Below are 25,912 nucleotides of genomic sequence, written 5' to 3' on the forward strand. Positions count from 1 at the left end.
TGAAGCATAATGCTTGCGCCCTTGTTAAACATGGAAAATAGGCCTCTCGGGGAAACTCGCCATGTATAAAAAAAAGGAGTTAACGCATCTAATGCTGTACCTCCTGAGACATAGTCTCTAAGGTGATGTGGAAAGCAGCATACCACTATAAATTCAAACACAAGTTTTTATTTATTTTTTTTTTTTTTCAGCTTACACTCCAGAGAATCTTCCGCCACGTCGAGACGAAGAGAATGAGACTACACATCATAGTTATAAATTCACTATCACTAAATAATAATAATGAGCTTACACTATTATTAAATGCATTACAGGAAAGCTAACACTAAAGTATTCCTATAAGAAAAAATTTCTTATGCCTGCTTCTGATGCATATAAAGGAACACATATCATGATCATTCAATATGGTGCACTCTGTGCATGTAAGGGAACAATCTTTTCGGTGCACTCTGTGCATGTATTGGAACGAGTCCTTGGGTGTATCATGTGCTTCCAAAATGGTGGGGCTGTTGAATCCAAGATGGCGGAGAATTGTTTAAAGGTTGTAATATTTTTTAAATTTAAATATCGCGCCCTCTGGTAGCAACACTTGTTACTAAATTTATCGATTAGCATTCGATCTATCGAATGGTGCTGCGCCCTGGCAGCTGAAATATGAAATAAAAGTAAATATATCGATTAGCATTCGACCTATCGAATGGTGCTGCGCCCTGGCAGCTGAAATATGAAATAAAAGTAAATATATCGATTAGCATTCGACCTATCGAATGGTGCTGTGCCCTGGCATCTGAAATATGAATTAAGATGGCGACGGTGGCACACTCTGGTAGCCAACTTGAGAATCAAGATGGCGGCGCCTCTGGCAACTCATTTTTGAATTTGCCTCGCGATACTAGAGACATCTACCAGCCAACTTGAGAACCAAGATGGCGGCGCCTCTGACAACTAATTTTTGAATTTGGCGCGCGATACTAGCGACATCTACCAGCCAACTTGAGAACCAAGATGGCGGCGCCTCTGGCAACTAATTTTTTAATTTGGCGCCATCTGGTAGTCTGTGCTGGAATTAAAGATGGCGGCTGTATAATAATTTTAATTTCAAATGTGGCGCCTTAGGTATGCATTAAGGAAGGCAAAAACACCCTCCCCCATTTATCATAAACTTGCCGTCAGTACATAGCATATATAGATTATTTATTCCACCATATTCCAATTGGTCTCGTGGTCTAGTGGTCAAGGCGTCCGCCTCGTAACCACGACATCCTGGACGTTTTCACGTCCCATGGATCGAATCCCAGCCTCGGCACTGAAAATATTTTAGTTAAAATAAAATAATACCTGCTGCTACCTGGTGGCGACCAACAGAACTATATGACGTCACACAAGATGGCGGCCTCCAGCAGCCGAAACAAGATGGCGACCAGGAAAAATCAAGATGGCGGCCTCCAGCAGACGAAACAAGATGGCGGCCAGAAGAAATCAAGATGGCGGCCTCCAGCAGACGAAACAATATGGCGGCCAGAAGAAATCAAGATGGCGGCCTCCAGCAGACGACACAGAATCATGACGTCACGATTCGAAGTTGGTGGAAATTTCTAGAAATACAAAATGGCGGATTTGCGGATTTGCGGATTTGCGATTTGCGGATTTGCGGATTTGCGAATTTGAGATTTGCGGATTTGCGAATTTGAGATTTGCGGATTTGCGGATTTGCGAATTTGAGATTTGCGGATTTGCGAATTTGAGATTTGCGAATTTGAGATTTGCGGATTTGCGGATTTGCGGATTAGCGGATTAGCCACTGGATTAGCGCATAAAAAACTGGATTTGCACATAAAAAACCATAAAAAATGCGTAAAAAACCATAAAAAATGGGATAATCCCCGGATTACCCCGCTCCCCCCTCGACTATGTTCCAGAGTCGGCACGCTCTCCCTACTGGTCGGTTCAGGAAACAGGCTAAACTCTAAACTGGCAATATGGTGACATGCATCCACTTAGAAAGCTATTTCCTGAACCGACAATGCCCCCCCCCCCCCCTCTTTGCTTAAACTTCATAGAATCAGGTCCACTGCAGTACCCTGTGTCTCTTCTACCAATTTAAAGTTGTTATTCAGCTGTCTTAAGGGACTGCAGCAACTTTATGGTACCAGTCCTTCAAAATTTCTTCCGATTGCAGGCTTGCATGCTTTTACCTGGTGAGAAACAATAAGTTCCTAAAGACGACTGTATTTAAGTGTTGGAGCATGATAATTACTTACTGAAGCTATTACTCGGAGCTTACCTCACTGCAGTTCCGGAAACGAATGTTCAGCTGTGTGTCCATCACTAGTAATCGATCAATAAAAACATCTTTTCCTTCTGGGATTTAAGAAACCGAGTGAATAGAGGTTCGAATTCTTAAACACCATTGTGGCATTCACTGAGATGCTGGAGTTGAGGATGAGTGAGACAACTCTAGTACATCATACTCTCGACAATGATGGTATTGCAGCAAAGTGCTATGTTATCCCTGCCCTCCACTATGGATTCCTTGCACACATGAAGTGGCGAGGTAAAAATCAGGCTTCTTGCTTAAAAAAAGAACTATTGCGGGTATTTTCTGTCCCTTACCCTGGGTCGTGGTGAGCTAGCTCTTTGGGCAGTGAGACATGTCTGGGACATTTTCCCTGAGAGGGAGAAGTCGGGCGGATGCTCGTGTGGCCCAGCTAGTGCCAGTGGCATTGAACTGTGTAACTCCCCAAGTCCCCGAGCGGTGCTAGTGGGCCGAGTGGTCGGCGCTGCGACAGGATCAGTGAACAGGGAATGCAGCCCGCAGTGGCTCAGCTGGGTAGGCAGGCCAGTTGTGCCAAATATCGAATGTCTATGACTGTGGATGTTAACATTCGCATATGTTTTCGATTTAGGAAACCTGGCAACTACGGAGTCCAATTCCCAGGAAATGAACCACGACTGCAGTAACAGGTGGTCACGGGGTCGCAAAATGCGAAAACCCACTTGCGTAATATTTCCTAATTCCATCCCACTTCAGATGTATGGTGACGCCTGCCTGACCTTCATAACTCTAGAGCCATAAACATATTTAATGTTGCCAGTGTGCCGTGTATTAGGGATTTAGGCACGTTTTATATAAATTTTGTAATCTTAAATATTTTTGGAAATATTTTATTTTCAGCTTATTTTCTTTACGGCCAGGCCCTCAGCCTCTGTTCTCAGAGGCGAGCTGATTTTCTTTCCCAGCCTCATGCTAGCTAGCATTCTGGCTAATATTTCTCCCGCCTCCAGGCACGTCGGGGGCCGGTAACTTTATTTCTCCACGTGACTCTTTTTGCCTACAGCAGCTTGTGAAGCAATGCTGAGCCCTGCTAACTCTGTCACGAATCGGTATAAGGTTCACTAGCAGCAAGACACGACAGGAGGATCTTGTGGGCCTTGCATCCCACAGACCATGCGTTTTTTGAAGCCATCCCCCCCCCTGCTCCCCCACCCTTTCTTCTCAGAAGTGAAGCAAGGAGGGACGACCGCACGGGGACGTTAACCTAATTCAAGGCCATCTCAGGCTTGACAGCCGCAGTTACGATTCTGGACTTTAACGACATCTAGCGACGGCTGTGGTCACTAACGCCACTTGTGGGCGTCGGCAGCGCCGACACCAGCGCTCGCGCGGAGGTAACGACAACCTTTCTCCCCCTTATGTCTCAGGCCACTAGGTGGCACCTCTGGTAACTCCATTACCCCCTAGCTTGACACTCTCGTCGGTCACTAGTCGATTTATTAGTACTTCTTCTCGCCACCAAAAGATAGTGCCTCAGTCGCGCAGTCACTCCAGTAAGATCTAATTTTTTTTATGCCGGACACCTTCGGGTGGGCTCGGTAATTTTCGGCTCAGAGCCTACCCCCCTCCCATTCTCTAGAGACCCCGCGCTTATGATATACTGATGATATCCCGCTCTGAAGGGACTTCGGTGCGCGCCTACTGACTGACTGGTACCGTTTGTAACTGCGATCTTCGGCGAATCATCGACATCGCATCGTATATTATGTAGTCTTCTCTGACTAGAGGGATGAAGTCCCTATCTAAAATTAAGATTAACCAGTCAGTAGTTATGAGTAGAGAAACTTAGTATTTTTATATTTATATATTTCTTTTATCATGAAGACTTCCGTGTCTACCGCGAATCGTGGTTCGGGTTTTCGGAGACGAGACGCCCTCTCCTGAGCGCCAGGACCAACACCCTGTTTTGGTAAGTCTTGACGTCATCCCCCCCTTTAATTTCCCTCTATTGGCCTTTTGCGCCATTTAAGTATACTGTCTGGAAACAGGTCTGATTCTTTGGAATTTGGACTTCTGTTTCAGACAGGGTTCCAAGTTTGGGGCAATCAAAATCCTCTGCCAGAACTTCTGGAGTCGGTTACTGAGCAGAATCCACCATCTTTGGGCCTACTACCTCGATCACCGTCTACCTACAGCCCCGGGTGATAATTCTATCATTTTATTCACGAACTCAAAAATAGTGTAACCCAGATAAGACAGCGGACAGTAAAAGCAGTTCGAGGAGACGAAATTTATATAATATTTTGCAAGGACTATATGTACAACCTGTAAAGTTAGCGATGTTAATTTCATTCATGTTTTTAAGTATTGTTATTTTTGTTAAACATTCAGGGCCGGCCCGATAGTAAATAAGTTCAAAGGATATAATATAATAAGTGTAATTGTGAGGAATTTAAGTAAGATCACTTATCCATGAATAACAGATGTTACGAAGGAAAATTAAATCTATAAAAAAAAGAAAGAACAATGATTAATAAAATAAGGAAGTCTATAGACGTAACTGTTGTTTTTATTTAATTAATCTATAATAACGATCCCATTTCTCCCTAGTGTTCATAGGGAGTGTCTAAATTTTCTTTGTTTACTCTAGTGTCGCCTCTGATGTGGACTTTTATAGCTATTAATTCTGGGCCCCAGTATTCAGAGTTTCCAAATCTTTTAACCTACTTATTTAATTATTCTTTAAGACACTTGGGATATTACACCAGATTTTCCCCACGGCTCTGTGACGAGCCCAGGCAGGAGGCTCAGTCAGCCTGTGCATAGCCAATGGCAAAGACCTGTGTGGCAGGTGTCACCATTTGACCCTGTTGTTAGTTTTAGTTTGTTACTTCTGTACCAGTTTTGATATTTGTAATTAAAATAGCATTATTCAAGTCCAAGATCTAATGAATTTGGTTCAAGTTGGTAAACTTTTAGTTTAAAATGTTGGCTGTTGGTTTTATCTTGTGTTTTTTAACTAAAATTTTATTATTTGTTTGGAAACCTTTTGTTTGGTTTGAATTTCATTTTCATTTTATTGCATTTGTATTTTCCAGTCTTTATAAATTTAATTTTTAAAGTTGGACAAAAAACCTTTTTTATATTTGTTAGTTCTCTGTAATTTTTAAGGGGCATTTAATTTTATTTCCTCTTCGGAGGCTTGGCTGCTAACCGTGCTGGTAAACTGCCTAGTTATCCCTCCCTGCCTTCTTTTTCTCACGCGGTTTTGGCAGTGTTGGTCGGTTTCTTCCGTCGTTACGCAAGCATGTGATACTTAACTCCTCCAGCGTCACCAGCACGTTCCCGTCTCTGTGCATTTTGCTCCTGTCAGCTCGCCCGAAGCACAAGCGCAGGGATATGCATCTTTGGTCATGCGTTCGTATCTCTTTCCAAAAAGCATTGAGAATGCAAGGATTGTGTGTCGACACGAGTTACAGCCAAAGCAAGTGCCAGCATAGCCCTACACCAGCTATCCCACCCCACTTTTTGTTGCGCTCTTTCTAGAAATTTCGGTAGTGAGGAACCCCCCCTTTTTTTTTTGCTGACTTCTCGAAGAGCGCCTGCCTGGGTTCCCACCCACTTCTCTGCGGTGCTACGATACCTGTCAACTAACTTATATCTCTGGTAGTTCCTCCACTGGCCACTTGAGGTGCGACCTTCCATCCTGGTTTCCAGTACATATCTAAAATCCCGTCACACCAAACTCTTGGGAAGTTCTATGCCTATCCTAGCACTCGCCATGCAGCCTCTCTATGCTATCTTCGGCTCATCTCGCACAAAGCCTTCGAAAGTGCGATTTTAGATTTAAAGTACAAAGTAATTTAAGGGTTTTTATCCCGATGCGCACAGGGTTTCTTCCATCAAAATTTTAAGCTTTTTACAACATGCAGAATTTGTTAGTTTTTTTCTGGTTGATTGCATGATAATTCTCAGCCTTCGGTGTGACTGTTTTAGTCCTTCATGATATAGTTTAGAATTTATCCACCAAAGCAGTAAGTAGAACCCATATATCCACTTTTGCTCTGTTATTTTTGTAATCCTGTTCGATTCTATTTTTTTGCTCTTGTCCTTTTCATGACTTTTTATAACTTTGTTACCCTTTGTTTCGCAGCGGGGTTCAAAGCCATGGTTTCAAGAGAGGGATCTAAAGTTTCGCTTCTTTCTGAGATTCCCAACCCCCATGCATCGCTACCCCTTTGGATGACTTCTCCTGCGTGTTCTACCCAGCTCCCTTCGCAGATGGCTCTCCGGCTTCACTAACCTAAGCTCATCCCTGCTGGTACGGCTCGCCGGCAGATAAGTCCTGGCAAAAGGAATATTACTAAATTGTTTTTTAATAAAAAATCGACAGTTCAAATCGACCCAGACAACAAAACACCAGTTTCCGGATATAAAATATTTTAAAGAAGAGTAATCATTGTGAAAAAAAATCTAAATCAAATCTATTTGATTGTAGTTATTTGTCAGATCAGGTTGATATATGTTATGTATGTAAACATTTGCAACCACAGATTTAAATACTGTGTAGAATAATGTGCGCAGTAGGCCCTTAGATTTTATAGAATTCGTGTATTTAACAAAAAGTATCTTTGTGACATTTGTTCAATCTCTAACAAATTTGCTTCATAGCCAAAATACCCGGACAGTTATCTCTCTCTCTCTAATACATAATAAGTAAATAAAAAATCTGGACTTAATATTGCTTTTATTATTACTAGTTCTGAAGCTGTTTTATATTCCTTGGCTGAATCACCTTTATACCCTACTAATAATGTAGCCTATCTAAATTGTGGGTGCACCTTGCTTTTCCATCTGTGGTATAGTTATTTTACTGTTATTCACCAGTATACCTTCTAAATTTTAATGTATGAATATGTTTCCACTATCTAAAGGAAAATCGAATGTGTCAATTGTTAGACATGGTGTGGTGACACTCGCTTGTTAATGTTTCTTAAAAAGTGAATATTTGCGGAAATATTAACGATGGAACTGGAAAATAGCATTTTGGCCACGGGTGGTTTGGAGTAATTTACCACAGTTTTTCCAAAACAATACATTTGAGTTTCGTACTGGTAATGCATTAATAATGGAAAATATCTAACCAAAAAGTAAATGAATGCAGTTCTGATATAATTTTACGCAGTGGTCGGTTCTATGTCAGCAATACTTAAAGCAAGAACCAAATACTTTAAAACAAATTTTAATTGCTACAGGGTTAATTGTTATTTATGTTTTCATCTGCTACAGTTACGAGTTTATGGATTTATTTTTCGTCACTGCCTGTGTATGCAGAAATTACATTGCGATGTGGTTACAAAATGAACTGGCCTAGTATGTTTAGCTCCTTATTTGAATAACTTTTCCTAGTTATATAAACCTTAAACGTATGAGTAAATGTTATAAAACGTAATTACATAAAGATTTTTCACCAGTGTACGTAAAATTTATGAACCTGAACATAATGTATGCTTTGTGTTTAAACCAGACATAAAATTTTCAGCAGTGTGTTATAGTAACCTAGTCAGAGCTCTGAACTTGCGTACCACGAAGGCGCTCGAAGTACACGACTACATAAAACCTTTATCAACGTTTTAATATTGCAGTTTGGAGTACATTTTTTAGTAATGTTTGGTAATAGTTTTTTATAACATTTATATGGTGATTTATTTAGGCGTTTTTAACATAAAGATGTATATTTGAATCAGTTTTGAAATTTATATTCATGGATTTTTATTGAACACTATAATACATTTTAAGTGACTGTTATTATCAAACTATTGTTTTGTAAAATTTTTTAGCACAGAAGGCACATTTGCGTTTAAGGCATGCGGTATGAGCTTTTGTAGATTTTTGTTTTAATTTTGAGAATGAATTAAGATATACATTTATGCAGCTTAGTTGGTAATATTGCGGGTTTTGGTGCTAGCCTTTTTAGCGTACTTGCGTGCTTTGTGAATTTGGCAGGTCATTTACTCAATTGTCCACTACCATAAATTATTTGGTCTTCAATTTTGTAATGAAACCAAGTCCAAGCCATGCTGTGTATTATAATTTTTGTGTATAGACTTTCTTCATTTGAATAAAATACATAATTACTTTCAGAATATTTTAAATTCTTATTCTCTATAACCACACCTTGTTTAATTTACAAATTAGTTTTATAACTTTAAAGCGATACCTTTTTTTCAGGATTATTGATATTTCTTTGATCATATTTAATTTAAATTAATTTGTGAATACATTTTATTGTAAAATGAACTCCTCTACCAAAATCGTGTTTTAAATGGTTGTATAGAGCTGAGCTCAAGAATGACAAACATTTCATTTTTTTTTGTGCCACACTGTGATTTTACACTGGAAAATGAGTGATTTTCTTAAAATAAGTGCTTTTAGGTGGTGTCTCGACTCACCTTTAATAGGAACGTTATTTCAGGAGATAATTTTTTTGGGAGTTAAGTAAAAAGCATCTGGACGTAAGCAATGGCGAGTTAGGATTCCATTTGACCCCGAGACTTAGTTTACTTAATAACACTGAGGATGTTATTGGTGTTGGTAACAAACGATGTGAACACTGAGGATGACAAACGAAATAATGCCCTGGCCAGGTTGGTCAAAGCCTATTCTGAAGGCTTCTCAAAAGTCTTTGGGATTTGGCAGATTGTCATAAAAGTCAAACTTGAGGGGAAAAAACCCACGCATTTTCCAAATTCATAAAATGTCCCCTTCCAAAATAAATATCATGCAGACCATATAACGACGTTGTAAGGTAAGGAAATAACTAAATTGGTTTCCTGCTTTAGCATGTCACATTATTTTGCGGCAATGAAAATAGAAGTGAATTTTGTTTGGTCCACCACGTAAATCCCTTAGATGACCAGATCATGGACGACTAATTTCTCCTTCCCACCGTTGAAAGTACGCTGCAGCATTTAGGGATAGTAATTTTATTTTATTTTTCTACCTAAATTCTAGTTTTCATGAATTTATACTGCATGAAAACTGTACCAAATACACTGCTTTAACGACACCCTGGGGACAGTATAAGTTCAACTGGGTACCATTAAGTGTCAGTTTTTGGCAGCTAAGCACTAAGTTGCATCCTATAGCATGTTCTGAACATCTCCAATTTATGAAAGTTTTAAGTTATCTAGATGACATGTTGACGAACACCTGGCCAATTTAAAAGAGATTTTGACTCGCCTTAAGAAGGCTGGCTTGACTGTCGACCCAGACACAACCTTTTGTAAAGTTTTAAGGCTACATATTTTTCCAGGGTGAGCTGCTTAAATCCACCTCACACGATGCTCAATTTCTGCTATAACTTCTGTTATAACCATCGGTGTAAAAGTGGGCATAAAAGTTTGTTTAGCATAAGATAAGAAATAATTATTTACTTCACGCACACGATAACAAGAATGCTTACAGAAAACCAGCCAACGCAGTTGCCAACCAAAGCAAGCATATCGGGAAGGATGAAGGATAAACATTTAATTAAATACTGAGAAAAAAAAATTGGTTGTCTGTAAAGTCAGTTTACGGACGATAGTTTAACGTGACAAAGTCATAAGAAAACATTGATGACATGATTGCATACTTTTATGAATAAAATTGAATAATTTTTATTGAATTATTACTATTTTGTATGGATACAAAGAAGGAGTGAAATTAAATCTACAATTTAATTATTGATAAATTTACTTTTATTTGCACTCATTAATTCAAACATGTTTATTACTTAAACGAAGAGATTATTTTAACTATAACTTTTATACATGTTTGCTATTTTACTTCTTCCAATCTGTGTTATTCTGTTAAGGATAGGACGATGATAGGAAATGTAGGAAACGAATGGGAGTGTTTCAAGGATGATGTGAAGGAAAATGGCTTACCCAACACCAAGATGCAGTCAAAAATAATATATTTGCGCCACGGACTCTGCAGCAATGCTAGGAGGAACAGGTTAGCAAAGAGCAATGAAAATGTTACATTGAAATGCATGAAAACAGAATCACGCCATGGACTCGGTCGCAATGCTAGGAGGTTCAGGTAAGCAAAGAGCAATAAAAAATGAGCGTAACGGGACACAGCGAAACGGGACAATGTGCGTAACGGGACACTTTTTCGTGCGTGCCGCCGGCGTTCATCGATTTATTAGACGTTGTCACGTCAAAGAAATGCATCTGTTTTTGAAAATTATGTAACCTTATGAATGATTTTTTATATTTTATCTTCTACGCTCCACTTGTAAAACATGTAACAAATTTACCTAGTTTAGTATTTAAATTAAATACAGAGAAAATTTAAAATTAACGAGATTGAATTTTTCTTGGTAGGTTAGTTTCAAAATCTAGTAATATAAATTTAAAAGCATACAAGGAAATAGGATTTTGCTTTGTTTATTTTTGATAGATTTATAATAATACATTAATCATAGAGTTCATTTATTCACATATTTTATATTTGTTTTTTTATTACTAATTTATTTTAATACTTTGAGAAATTCTAACAGTTTTTTTTACCAACTGAGAGATAGAAACACACATTTTTTAATATAGTAAATGCCCTGTCACACTGTCAAATTTTTGCTTTCAAAACCTTCCAATATGTTGTGTCAAATAAGTTGGACGGTTATGAAGTCACCTAAACGTCATTAACGCAGCTATGTTTGTTGACAAGTTGGATGACTTGTTTTTCTATCAACATTCTTTCTATAGGAATGGTTCTAAAATATTTAGTATGTTGGAATCGATCGCCCAATCAAAATCGTGCCTAGCGAAAAAATAAATGCTATCCTTTACCGTCACAGTGATTTTTTAAAATGGCGATGAACACATGGGCGTTTAAATATGTTATAAAAGTAGAATAACTATAATAATGTTAATATGAATGTCGTTTGCGAAAGAATTTTTGTAAATAGTAAATTTTATTTCTAAAACTTTAAAAATATTGAAAATTTATTTTATTATGTACCGAAAATTTATTTTAAAAATTAAATGTAATCATTTTCAAAAATTAAAACGTAGAAATGGCATAATAAGTTCAAAAATTAAATATATTATTGCGATACAATTGTTCATTTCAAAATTTTTACTAAAATTAAAATGATTGAGATAGCTCAGTCCAAAAATAAACTTTGGTAGTGTGACATGATTTAAAACATATTTGAGGTTATCTGTCTAAATATATTTTATGGAAAAAAAATTGGAAGCCATTTTACGTCCAATACTACCCCTTAAAAACTATTCTCAAATAATTTTTAGACAAATATTTTAGACAAATATTTGAAGGTTTGACATAAAAAACCTAAAACTGAAGTGAAGAAAAACTATCTCCTTTGTTCATTTAGGCCAAAAGTTATGTCATTTTCTATTCATTATTCGTTAATAATTTATTGAATTTCATTTCCTATCAAACAATGTTGTTTTTCTCAGGGAATAATTTTTTGTTTATATTAATTGAAACATATAATTTTATTTTTAGTAAATATGAAGGATATCGGCCTACTGTATTAGAAATAATCAAACCAAAAGTCTATGTGTATAATAATATTATATCAATTAGCAAAACAAATAATATGTATTAATACATATTTTCTTTTAGTATAATCCAGTAGTTTTTTATTAAGAAAATTAATAAAACGTTTTTCGAGTGACGAAATTTGAACTACGTCAAATATTCTTTCTTGAGCTTTAAATCCGTGCTCTTTTCCACTGCACTACTGAGACTTCTGGGGTCAAGGAAAAAGAAAAATAGAACACGCTCTATTACGGTTTTGGCTAAGACTTCGGGTATGAAAACTTCTATACCCAGAGCCAGACCCCATGAAAAGGTAATGAAATGTTACCTACACAGGAGCAGGTGCGCAAACAGAAATTATGTATGAAAACTGCTAAGGAAATAGTTACCTATCGTGTGGGGCTAGTTTTATGAACCTGGCTAAAATCTGTCCTAAGTAAGAGAAACACACTGATTTGAGACCACCCCATGTTCGAAAAATGCCTAAATGCTAAGTGTTGATTCATTAAGCGTGAAAAGAGAGGCAGGAGTGTGAAAACGTAGGTGTTTAGTGCAAAACATGTCATGTGTAAATCAAGATGAGGAGTGTAATTTTTTGCGGGAAAGAGTTATAATTTGTAAATGAAAAGAATGAGAGGGGTGTGAAAATATAAAATAATTTCTATATGTTCTCATTTATGTCTTTTGTCACTTCGGTAGTATACATAAGCAGTAGTTGAAGAGAAAATAATTTTTCGTGGGAAATAATGCATTTCTATGCAATTCCTATGCCACCATATTGAATTCTGACATCATGTCCATTATGTTTAATCATGATGTAGCTAACCATTTCAATTTCCTTTACGGTCGCCATATTGAATTTTGATTTCACGTCCGCCATCTTGGATCTGACATCACTGTCCATTTTTTTTTTAGATTCAGAGTCATCTTGTTGTCGTCTTCTTGGGGTCACCATCTTGGATGTCGTTACGACAGCCATCGTAGTTTTTTTGTTCAGCTGGAAGTAGCCATCTACTGTTTGTTCCTAATGTGCCCCAGCGTCGCTCTCTCAAATCTCAAATGCAAATACGGTCAATGTTCCATAACGTACCAATGTAGTTGTAGGGTCCTTTGTGACATACTTAATTTAATTTTTCATACAAAATACATTGGAAGCACAGTGATTCGAACCATGAGAGCTTGGACCTCAGAGTTGGAAAACCTTCACCTTTAACTGCGTGAACATCCAGATATTTACCAGACAGGAAATTAAATTAAATATATAGCCTAAAAGTAACACACATATTCAGACATAATACTTTTTAAAACCGATCTGTCATCTTTTATTTTTCAAAACTCGCTTCAAAGAGCACTAGTGTAAACACGTCGTCTACTTTAGGGCGCTGCTGCAAATTTTTTCCGCTAGAATGCAGTATAATATATTACCGTGGCATTCATCGCATCGCGTTGCTCGTCCGTATTTATTTAGCTAGAAATTTGTTAAATATTCTAGAAAACATCAAAATATCATTCATAAATGTAATGATTGAATCTATTTTTATTTTAGTACTTGGTTCGATCCTTCTCGATACAAAAATAATTTCAGGTAAAAAATAAACTCTTGTTTAATAAAACATGGTAAAAAAATTCTAAAAGCGACTTAAATCCATCATCCACTAGCTGACAATAGCTGCCGTTGCCATCTTGATCGCCAACTTGAAAGTTTTTAATTATTTAGCTGCAAAATTCGAAAAATATCCATTATCATAAAAAAAATCTGCAATTAATGTACTGATTGATTCGATCGGTTCTTGTCTTGTTAGATCCTTTCTCAATGCAAAAAAAAGGGTTAATTTTAGGTCAAAAAAACTATTCTTTGATAAAACATTATCAAAATATTAGAAGTAGCTCAAATTTCTCATCTAACAGCCTCCAGTAATTCGATGATTACATATATACTGCCATCGTGGAAAAATCGTATTTATCAACCTAGAAATTCGAAAAATGTTGTAAATATCATTTTTAAAAAATCATCTTTTAGTGTAATGGTTTATTTGATTCATTTCAGTACTTGGTTCGATCCTTGGTCGATACATATTCATTTAATTAATCATCCTCAACTACAAACAAGGACTCTTGACATCTGATCAATCATGTTACTCGATATCACTACGCCTACCAAGGAGGTATTTTTCGATATTTGGCATATATTTCAACGAAGTAATGTACAATTTCGGGCGTATAGACCAAGTGTATCCGAACCACGAGACTTTCTTCGTCTAAACTTGTAGTCTATAAAAAATATTTGACATTTCAAACAAACAACACAAGAGATCCTGAACTGTCAGAACAACAGCATGAATGTAACCCATTTCAAGAAAATAGGGAAAATAACTAAGCATGATTTTACACTTACTCTAAGACCAATAATACTGATAAATGTTTTATGTTTACTAAAAGATCAAAATATGCAAAATCATAAAATCTACAGTCATGACTACACACTTGACTATGAACGTTTAACGAAAATGAAGCACATTATGTACAAACATTCAACTCAGTAGGGATACGAACTTATCAGAGGAATACGATATCATCAGAGAGATATGAGCTCATCATTGGGAAATATCTCATCAGACAGATAATTTCTAATCTCAGGGATAGGATCGCATCACAGAAATACGATCTTATAACAGGATACAATATAATCAGGGAAATATTATCTCATCAATGGGATATATCTCATCACAGAGACACAAACTCATCAGAGGGATATGATCTCATCACAGGAATACGAGCTCATCACAGGGACACGATCTCATCAGAGGAAAATGATCTCATCACAGGAATACGATCTCGTAACCGGATACGATCTCATCAGAGAAATACAATCTCATAACAGGAATAAATCTCATCACAGGGATAAATCTTATCACAGGGATAATATATCATCAGAAGAATATGATCACATCACAGGGATACGATCCAAGCAATGGATACGATCTCGCCACAGGTATATAATCTCATCACAGGGATATGGCACAGGGGTACGATCTCATCAGAGAGATACGATGTTATCAGAGTGATGTGATATGATCATAGGGATACTCTCTCATAAAATGAATACAATCTCATCATAGATCTCAACAAAAAAATATAATGGCTGTTATGATTTCATCCAAGATGGTAACCTCCAGTAGACGAAAACAATATGGTTGTTATGTAGTCAAATGTAAAAATATTGACTGTGTTGCCATATCTAAGATGACGGACCAGACTTTAGAATTCAATATGGTGGCCGTACCGAAAAATGCAATGTTAGGGGAGTAAGGCACTCGATTTAAAAATGGTAGATTCCAAGATGGTGGGCGAGGTCAAATTCATAGGTCAATGTCAATCAAGATGGCTGCCCTGACGTTAGATGTCGATCGGCGCCAAGCACCAGCTTTTGGCTCTTGCCGCTGGATGCCCTTTTATAAACTACTAACAACACATTTAATTAACTAAACATTATTTAAAAAATTATCCAAATTTTCTGAATAAAAAGCGGCTTGTGAATTCATCATCCTATCTGTCGGTATGTTTTTATACATAAGTTATGTGTGTGTTTTCTTTTATAATAAATATTTATCGTTTATTAAAACAGTAATGTAAAGGAATTTTTTATAGTATTCATGTTTGTATATTGGTCAAAATTATTCATAAATAATATAATGATTTTACACAAGCCTTATATTACAACGTCATTACATGTGTCCAAAATCATGCATTTAATTTTAAAAATTAATAAATAATCAACAATCAATAAAGATCAACTTAAATTATACGGAATAATTTAGTTACATACTTATGTGTATTATTTTTCTTTAAATGACAACTTGAGTTTCAATTAGGTGATTAGTTAATTAATTTTTATTTTGCTTTCTGCAAATAAACATTAAGACGAATACTGGCTGGAGAACACTTGAGCTTTAGTAAAATAATGCATCTCAACCTATACATTGCTTCGTAAAATATATATATTTATTATTTAATTTAGGCATTTTGACAATAGAAATCGAAAAAATTTAAATTTTACAGTTTTTAATGAATAGATAATATTTGTTTTTTATTAATATACAAATAAATTAAAACTAACTTATACTTTAAAGCACATATTCTATCAAGCACACGAATATTTTTAACTTAATAAGGCAAAAATATTATGTTTCGTTCAACAAGGATAACATGAATCATTTATCAATGATTGGAGCCATTAAATTATAGATATTTTATAATTAATAGGTTTAGCGTTACAACGCTATGCTCATAGACTATGGCCTGTATGTATATAAAATGGGTTTTGAAATAAACATATTCTCTATATAAAAGTTTTTAAACTGTTATTTAGACATTCTTTCAGTAATTAATCTGTGCAAATATATTTTGCTATATTTTAACTGATAGACTCTAGTGATTTGATTTATGTACTTTTAAATTAAATCGTTCAGATACTTTTCAAAAATATAGTTTGGAATAGAAACATAGTTATTCGATAAATTTTGTGACTTAAATTTTATTCAAGAACCCTTATAATTAATTTAAAGAGTTACAGTTCTAAGCCTTCTTAGCTCTTAATTTATTTAAACCCTGTTCATTCCACTGGCTTTGCTGTAATATTTTTAAGAGTTATATGAATTATTATGTAGGTTCTGATTTTACAGATTTTATTGCTAACTACGAATTTTTAATGATATTTAGAATGTTAATTATTTACAATTATAAAAAGTCTGCACAAAAAAATATTTATCTAAAAATTAGTTATTTTTTTGTACTTTCATTTTATTAACGAAAAGCATAAATTACTTTTAAGAGTGCGAGGGAGATAATATTTTCTCGCGCGCGGTCAGTTGAAGTGGTTCATGTTTTCCTCGAAGGATAGCGTTGCATTCGGCCAGAAGAGCGTACGGCGCGGCACCATGTGGAAATCCCACGAACAAGTAGGAAAACGGAATGCCACCTGTAGGGGAGGGGGGGGGGGGTTGTGGACGGCTGATAGGGTGGGATGTATCAGCTTAAGCAGTCGAGGCAACGGCTTTGTGATGTGCTGAGAAGCACAAGACGACACTGGACTATCACGCCCGTTTCATACAAACCAGACAGAGCGGATAGATCTTTTTTTTCTCGTTTAAAGGAACGCCGATTTTATGCTTAAGCGTCCATTTTATAACCTTTACGCTTCGTGGATGTTACTGTGTGATACAACACCACTTCGTTTAAATAAAAACCGTTCAACAGTTCTGGTACATAAAATATTACAAAGTAAAATTATCACTCATGTTTATTTTACATTTTACTGCAAGCGAAAAAAAAAACTTCAATACAAGTCTACACTACATACCTAATAGTTTAGTATTGTCATCTGTCTGACAACTGCAGAACGAAACTTTTCTTTTATACCTTTTTTAATACACTTGACGTTTCTGACTCGTGTTTTGTAACAAATATACCGTTGATTTGTAGAGAATAAAACACAACATAATTTGTTAATAGTTTGAGAAGACAACAGCATATTCAATTCTGAAAAATCAGCGATCTCGGCACTTTCCGCATTAAAAAATATCGGCTTTACCTCAACTTTTTCTGCTCTTATCGCGCGAGGTGGCGTTAATACCAATGGCGCGTCCTGATAGGCTGGAACAGTTTTCTGCTCTGTCTGGTCAGCGTTGTCTGGCTGACCCGAATTACTAGGTATTGGCTCAGGCAACTGAAGCTGAATTACTCCAGGAAAAATTATCCTAATCAGTTTGCTAGTTTACTATTTTCTAAATGAAAATTTGTTAATTGTTTCTCCAAATTCGTTTCGAAGTTACAAAAAAAAAACGCGAAGTCCGTGTAGTCTACGTTTTTGATTTTAAGAAAAGTCAAAAAAGAATTTATCTTTTTTTTTTTTCCGCAATGGACCTAGATAATAGTTTATATATTTTCTGTAAATCCAAATGTCCATACTTTAATTTTAACTTTAAGTTAACTTTTATAAATGTATGTTGTGTATAATTAAGTATACCTTTTTTCATCGATCAACATAATATTTGCTCTGTAACCAATTAAGTGAACTTAAAAGTCAATGTTACTGGCATTACAGTATATTACACAGTTTATATATTTTCTGTAAATCCAAATGTCCATACTTTAATTTTAACTTTAATTAACTTTTATAAATGCATGTTGTGTATAATTAAGTATACCTTTTTTTATCGATCAACATAATATTTGCTCCGTAACCAATTAGGTTAACTTAAAAGTCAATGTTACTGGCATTACAGTATATCACACATAAATTATTATTATTATTATTATTATTATTATTATTATTATTATTATTATTATTATTGCAATCACAACTGGTAATCATAATTTAAACAGAACTACTATAATCTATTTCATTGTACGAATTTTGACGTTTAGCTTGTGAGAAAGGTCTCTGTGAAAAGGATTGCAAAGATCTTATTTTACCAGAAAACTATTGGACTGCCAGAAACTTTTTAAAAAGTGAACGTCAAAGTTTGGACAACATGGACTTTATCTCAATGGAAGTTATTTCTGAATACAAAATATTACCATATCGGTTTTTCGAAATTGAATTACAGTTCACTATATTATCATTGTGTTATGTATGTTGAAATTGAGCCAACTTCTCGCTACAGAAAGGAAACGTATGTCTCTTCTCAAATAACGTAGAACATGGTCGTGGTAACTACCCACCTATATACTACCTCTGAAGGTACAATTACTAAACTCGCATTCGCGGTGGCCTGGGTTTCAAACCTTTTTCAGAGAGTCTTGTTATATTTTAAGTAGTGTATCTATATTGCGGCAAATATTAGAATAAATTATATGTGTCGTTAAGAGCCATGACCGTCTATGGTGGAAGGCCGCGGCCTAAGGTATGGGAGGGCTTGCTGCCTGTCTCTCAGTGGCTGTTCTGTAATTGAAGCTACCGTATATCTAAATATGATACCGAGAATATAACAGCTAATGAGCGACAGACATTAACCCTAGCACACCGTGGCCTTCCAATAAAGATGCCCACGAAATAGCCCATTGAAAATTAATATTGAAAGTTGTAATTAATTTGAGTGAAAAATTATGTTTTACTTAATATTTTTTTCGTTCATGTTACGTAGCGTTTTCTTTCCATAGGCTAGTCATAGGTTCACTAACGTAACCAAAGTAAGTTTACTCTTGGTTATTAAGCACAATATATATATATATAGAATACATATAAAGTTTACATATATACACAACGTGTATTTAAAACATGTACAAACTTCGGCAGGCTGTTTCTGGAAAGAATACAAGACGATAGCCTAATAACCACTTTACTCATAAATCGAGTTACGAACCTCCGAAAATGGAATTTTCCATATCTTGAAATTAACATCATCAGTAAGTAAACTGTGGTATATGATTTTTTTTAGAAAGGAAAATTTACACCTTGCAAACGTGCTTTGTAATGCCTGCCCCGGTTTTTTTATTATTTATTATTAGCTTTTCAGGTGGTAAAATGTGCTAAAACAGAAATGCAGTTATATTCATTGAAGGATGTCCATTACAACCTACGTATCTAGTGGTGAAAAATTTGCGTTCTACAAAATCATCAGACGCAGTGCAAGTTATTCAAGAATAAGAAAATTTTATTTTTGGGGGTTCAAAACTCCGAATCCATTGACGTGAATAGTATGGTACACAGGTTTACGTCTTGTATTTTCGCCAGGAATATTCTGCCAGAATTTGTAAGTATGTTTTATATACACGTTGTATATAGAATACATTAGAAAGTTTACATATATATATTTATATGGAATACAGTAGAAAGTTTACACATATAATATATATAATACATTACTAACTTTAAAAATGTATGTACAATACTTTAGAAAGATGACATTCCGTGTTCGGCCCTTGCAAGAATCGAAGTTTTACAAATCGCATCCACAAACAATAAGAAATGTGTGTAGAAAATATAAGAGATTATGGAGTACCTATATTTTAAGAAAATGATATGAAATTAATTTACAGTAGGATACATGGGCGTATATAAGGGGGGGGGGGAATTTTGTCTCATTTGGGTATGTAGTAAAGTTCAAGGTCACATAGTCGTGTATGTATTAATAAAAAGTCACGAAAATGAAATATTGTCAGTAACATTAAATTTGGGGGAAATACAATATTTCAAAAATGTTACGTGTTATGGGGTCAAAGGGTCAGGGTCTCTTGGCGTAGTGCAGGATGTCTGTAATGGTGTATGTGAAGCACCTTTATTGACTCAGTTTGCATGAGTCATTTTAGGCAGTCTCGGTTTTTCGCCAAAAGAGCCCAAAATCCTCCATGTTGGTTAGCTAATTATTAGTAACGGTTCTTAAATTTCATTAAGATTTTCGGGGTATCAAATTACTTCGAAGCTGTAGGTTCCAACAAGTCTTTGAGCGATAAAATACATAAACTTTCAAGTTATTTTCCACCAATAAGTTTTTTTTAAATTTACTATATAAAGTACGTCAAAATTTATTTTGAAATAAAGCATAGTCTTAGTAGAAAACCACATATGATACCACAAATTAACGATTAATTGTTAAAGATGGAATAGTATCTACTTTAGTAGCCATTGCAATTATTTTTCTATTCATCTGTTCATGCGTATTTATGAAATTTTTAGACACGTGAGATTTTTTACAATGTTCTCCAGTCGCGGTGAAAATTACGATTATTGTAATGTACTCGCACAAAACAGAACAAGAGCACATAAAATAATTGAAGCTATAGCAGCTCGTAAGATTCGTTTACCGTGCCCAAAAGTTTCAAATACTCCTCACTTACAAATAAGTGTAACTATGTTACACCGCGTACTGATACAAAAATTTCGGGACCAATAACATTTTACGATGTAATTATAATATTCTATTAAACTGTACTCCTCCCCCGTGTATCCGGCATCCAGTTATCCGGAACTACAGTTGAGGAAAACATCTGCTGGCCCGTACAACCTCAGAACACGATGCCCTCCTCCCTTTCCTTTTTCCCCCTCCGTCAAACCCATAACACCCATTCACTTGCCTTTTATGGTAGACGCGGTGGTTGCTTACAGCGTTACACCTTATCTTTCAGGTCGCACGTCTACCTCGGCCGGCCGCTAGTGCTAGATAGTGAATTGGTAATGCAGTTGTGCCGTATATATTTTGGACGTTTAGTATTTGTTTATACTGTTTTATGTGATTTCAGCTACAATTAACATTAATGTGTGTCCAGATGTAGCAATAGAAAATATGTAATGACCAAAAAGAGTCCTGGATAGCCGTTTTTAAATCCTCTGAAATCATGTTTTTAATTAAGGCGATATATAATTGCTATGCTACGCTTATTTGATAAGTTTCCATTCACGTGTGACATTTCAAGAGTAGTACAGTTAGAGCACCCCTCAATAATAAGTCCCACAAGCGGTACTCCCGATATCCGGAACAAATTTTCCAAAAAAATTAAAACATTACAAAACACCTCCAAAACATTTCCGCACTGGAACGAGGCGTTTTTGCTTTTGCCTGACTGTACATGTAGGCGCGCGCGCGCACGTCTGTCAGAGAGCTAATTATAGCCTGTCTTTCCCGCGCATTGCGTAAATACACCGCTGGTTTTCGCGTAGGACGTGAATTACTATAAAGATATTTATCCTATAAGTAGTTTTATTGATTCACTATGTCAAGTAAACGGAAAATTCCGGCCGGCCCGAGAGTATGTGCACCGACTCCCACTATACACGCTGACACACGTGATAGCGAGTAACATTTACTTCCAATGTGTGATAATGTGACAATGTAGACAATAATTTAGTGTGCAAATAAGTATTATGTAAATGTAAATATTTATACTTTAATATATGGTTAAACAGTCTACTTTTATCTGTATTTTCTATCACTGTGTTTTTAAACAAGATGCTTGAAGTGTTATGTGAAATGTAAACTGTGCGTGGCAGTTACTATACACTCTCCAGGAAGTGTGAATCACTAGCACGTCAACACAGAAGTAACACAACACTGTAGCTGTAGTCCTACTACCTCCCCCGAACCCTCTTCATCGTCCTCTTCGCTCACGCACGCCCCCCCCCCCCCCCCCACAGATAAGAAACACCCGCTTGCCAGCTTGCTAGAATGAAGGTTATTCAACCAGGCCGGAGTTTTACGACCCGGTACGTTTTGAAAACAGTACTTGTAGATCTACATATTTTTTATTGTATGGTTTTATAACTGTGGAAAATATTTTCAGTAGAACTTTGGCTATACATATAAGTTAATATGTGCAGCATGTAAAGGCCTTTTTATTTGCCTCCCTACCGCAACTCCCCTTACCCGGAATTTTCCCATAACCGGAATAGACCTCTCCCCAATGATTCCGGTTGAGGAGTGCTCTACTGTATTGCATAAGGCTGTGCGAACGTTCGAAATTTCGAACTCGAACCGAACTTTGAAATAGTTCGGTTTAAGTTCGTCTCAATAAATTTGGGTTCGAGTTCGTTTTTTGTGACAACACTAGAACTTGTTAGTTTCCACATTTTAATAATACTAGAACCACGATTTTACGTATGCTCACGGCAAGGGCGCCCATATGGCAGTTTGTCAGGGGGGTGGGGCAGACTATATGATAGATTGTAAGGGGGGGGGGCAGACCTTCAAAAATTGTCAAAAAGTGTCAAAAATTACATTTTGCCAAAAATCCTCAAAAACCCATACATTTTTTCCTCTTCCTGAAAGCTGGGGGAGGCGGCCACAGCCCTACCCTGCTCATGGGTATGGGCGCCCTTGGCTCACGGTTTCAAGGATGGCATTCGTAAAATCGCTGCCTTTGTAAAATCGGGGCTGGCCCATTTGCCCCCCCCCCCCCTTTTTCACCCCATTTTATTTCTTTAACTTTTCGAACTAAATATATTTGGTATTACTTGTGTGTATTTTGTCGTTATAAACAACATATCATTAAATATTAACGACTATTACTGCAACGAGGGGGGAAAAAAACCTCCGGCCGCAGCACATAGAGTAAGTAAAGGGAGAGGCGCCACTCCCATAGTAATGATCGTTTGCTTAAATTTGTAAACAAAACCCTTGCGATCATACTATTTCTTTGCAACTTGACAACAAAAAAATTACAGCCAGATACGACCTGAGAAAGGTTTAGTGTGTGATAGTTGGCACCTTTCTAGTCGCCATATTTTATATTGTTTCGATAAAGGCTACTGATATTGTAAAATTGCTTTATGTTAGTCCCTATAATGGGACGTTAAACTATTTCCGCAATAGAAAAAAAAATTTGATTCAAAGTGGATTTGAACCCTCAAACGTTTATGACGCCTTTACCCACATGACCACCAATTTATCTAGATTAAAGTTCAACAAGTGTATGTAATATAATATTTTTCTGCACTAGTAAAGTCCAAATTAATTATACAGCCAGATTGAAACTGATCGATTAGTAATGAATTTTATTTCTGTTTATTATATTTATTTTCCATTCCATTATTATTATTTTTTTTTAAATTTTCAACTTCAAAAACTACAGTAGCAGCCCTAGCAGGTAATATGGAGAACGATAGGCCAACGTGCTCTAATTTTCGTTTTCGGCAAAATGCCACGCAGCATCTAGTTTTCAGTGACATTTTAAATTATATACTTTTACTTTCAAATCCCATCATTACCACGAGACAATACAAAGATGGCCGTATGCAATTATAATAACTGGATATGTAATAAACTAAAGAGATCAAAACTTGTAATTTTTTTTTCCGATGTTGGTGAAACATGGTATGATCTCATTTTTAAGGATTCAGTTTGTCCTATCTACTGTCACCAGCGTGTGAACGTGGAATGCGCACTAGCTTCGACAGCCCGGCGCCGCCCGCCCTTTCCCGCGCTATCTTCCCACGCTGCGGCCGGTATCGGATGCTACAGTCTCTGCGCTGCTGTTATTTGAAATATTCAGATACATGGAAAGTGTTATACACTCGTTTTAAAGATTTTGGAATCAAAAACAAACTAATATCATCAATTTAAAAATAAGTTACCTAACTTTTATTTTTCCGCCTTGCAGAAAGAAGCAGGTTTCCTTTAACACTATTATTTTTAAAACGCGACTTATTGCCACCAATTGCAGCGTTTCCCACATATTTCAATTTAAAAATGTGGCTTCGTGGTAGCGCGATACAACAAAACAAGTAGTGACGATCTCCAACATGTGCGACATCTGTTATGTGTTACTGCAATGAACCTCTGCGTGCGGAGTGCCCGACATCTGTGTGTGGACGCGTGAACTACGATGTGTAAAATTCGTTCTTCGTATACCGATTACAAAGGTTACGGCGGAACAGATTTTTCAGCTGGTATTGCTTCTAAATGCATCCTGCTGTTTCTAACTCATGTACACATATGTGTTGTATAATATTATTTTTTTGTTTCCCATTTCCATTTAAAATTATACTAGCATTCGTCTACTAAACTTCGCCGTTTTTAGGAATAATAAGTTAATAAAATAAGACACATACCGAAATTTCGAGTAATAACATTTTAAGATCCATCCTTACTCTGTAAATAATATTTTACCAAAATCCAATTTATGTCATGGTATTTACAGAATCTGCTCCACCGCAAACGTCGATTTTGCTGCTCGGAACCACGTGTATCGCGCACTCTTAAGTAGGCTACCAGCGGATTAGTATTTTTGAACAAGACTTAATGATCTCAGGTCTACGCGCAGTCTCAATGCTGGAAGTGAGTATGGTAACTTGAGTTTGAAGGATGTATCAAGCTCTCGCTAAAAATTAAAGCACACATTTTATTTGTTTACAACTCATAAAAAAATGGTATACATAGCATTTAAGTGCATGACCGCATGCCTGTGGCACCAAAATTGCGGGATAAATCAGGTGCTACTGAAAACAACAACAAAAAAAAAAAATCTTCCAAAATATATGTCAGGTTGTACTAAAGGAAATTTAAGTCTTACATCATGTTGCTGTCCAATCATTGACTTCCGTAACTTAACTAGTTTTAGTATGATGACTCGCAAATACTGAAAATTTGACTAAGTGCTCCTAACTTGATATAGGGCCTAAGTCATTTCAGAGGTTGGATCTGAACATGTATTTTTAAAGTGTTATAAATTATAAGGTAAAGAAGTAAAGCACTACCGCTGCCACTTACCAGCCCCGCGCGCCAGGCTTCCAAGAGCAAGCACAAGCACCCACTTCAGCTGCCCCATTGTTGTTCAGTGTCCTGCTCGTGCCAGAGCCCGGCCCCTGTGACTGCTCCTCGCGGCTCCTGCGGGTATATATACCAACACTTGCTTCTCGGTACATGGCCGCGGTTATTGGTTTTCACACACCAGCGCGTCACTCGAAGGCCACACAGCGGGCATCTCGTAACTTTGGGTTATTCCCTCGTTAGGTGCTGGTTCATCAGTCAGTCCTCTTGTATCCCCACTGATGAATATCAGAACTTCGATGATGCCTGTACCATTTAGCATGCACTTAGTCTTCACTGTCTGCAATTCTGGAGGAAGCATTAAAAACTAAGCACGAGTTTGCATAGAGGCCATCTTTTAAAATGTTTTAACCTTTCCAAGCATCTTAAAATATTTTGGAAGTCAAGCTTGAAATAATATTCAAGATTATTTTTTTAATTTGTGTTGCCTATTAAATTATTGTTTTGGGGTTGTAAATTATCTTTGAAAGATTTGTGCAATGGGAGTGCATGACTTGATGTAAGCTTTTGGACATACGCCATTGCTAAACACTTTTTCTGCATAAGAAAATTAAAAAATACCCACAAGACAAAAACACAAATTAAGCAAAAAATTGGTGTTTTCAACAGGATATAAACATCACATAATATTCCATAACAGGATTATGGTCAACAAACAAAGAAAAACCAAGAAAAATGGACTAAGAGAACGAAAAAAAAACCACAAATGATGACAGCACAAAAATATTGAACAAAAAAATATTCAGCACAACAGTTAAAACGAGACAAAAACACGACAAAACGAAAAGACGAAACAAACACAATAGTTTGTTTTTAT

General features: G+C 36.3%; 1 protein-coding gene across 3 annotated transcripts in view; it reads right to left on the reverse strand.

The window, feature by feature from the left end:
- Positions 1-25,912, reverse strand: part of LOC134527338 (uncharacterized) — a 97,182-nt gene that overhangs the window by 24,343 nt on the left and 46,927 nt on the right. For all 3 annotated transcript variants that reach the window (XM_063359926.1, XM_063359927.1, XM_063359928.1), the window contains exon 2: positions 25,036-25,152. In XM_063359926.1, coding sequence (XP_063215996.1) covers positions 25,036-25,093 — 58 coding nt within the window. In that variant the 5' untranslated portion in view covers positions 25,094-25,152. The remainder of the gene's footprint in view (positions 1-25,035; positions 25,153-25,912) is intronic.

Source organism: Bacillus rossius, chromosome 1 (assembly GCF_032445375.1).
Source record: "Bacillus rossius redtenbacheri isolate Brsri chromosome 1, Brsri_v3, whole genome shotgun sequence".
Classification (NCBI taxonomy): Eukaryota; Metazoa; Arthropoda; class Insecta; order Phasmatodea; family Bacillidae; genus Bacillus; species Bacillus rossius.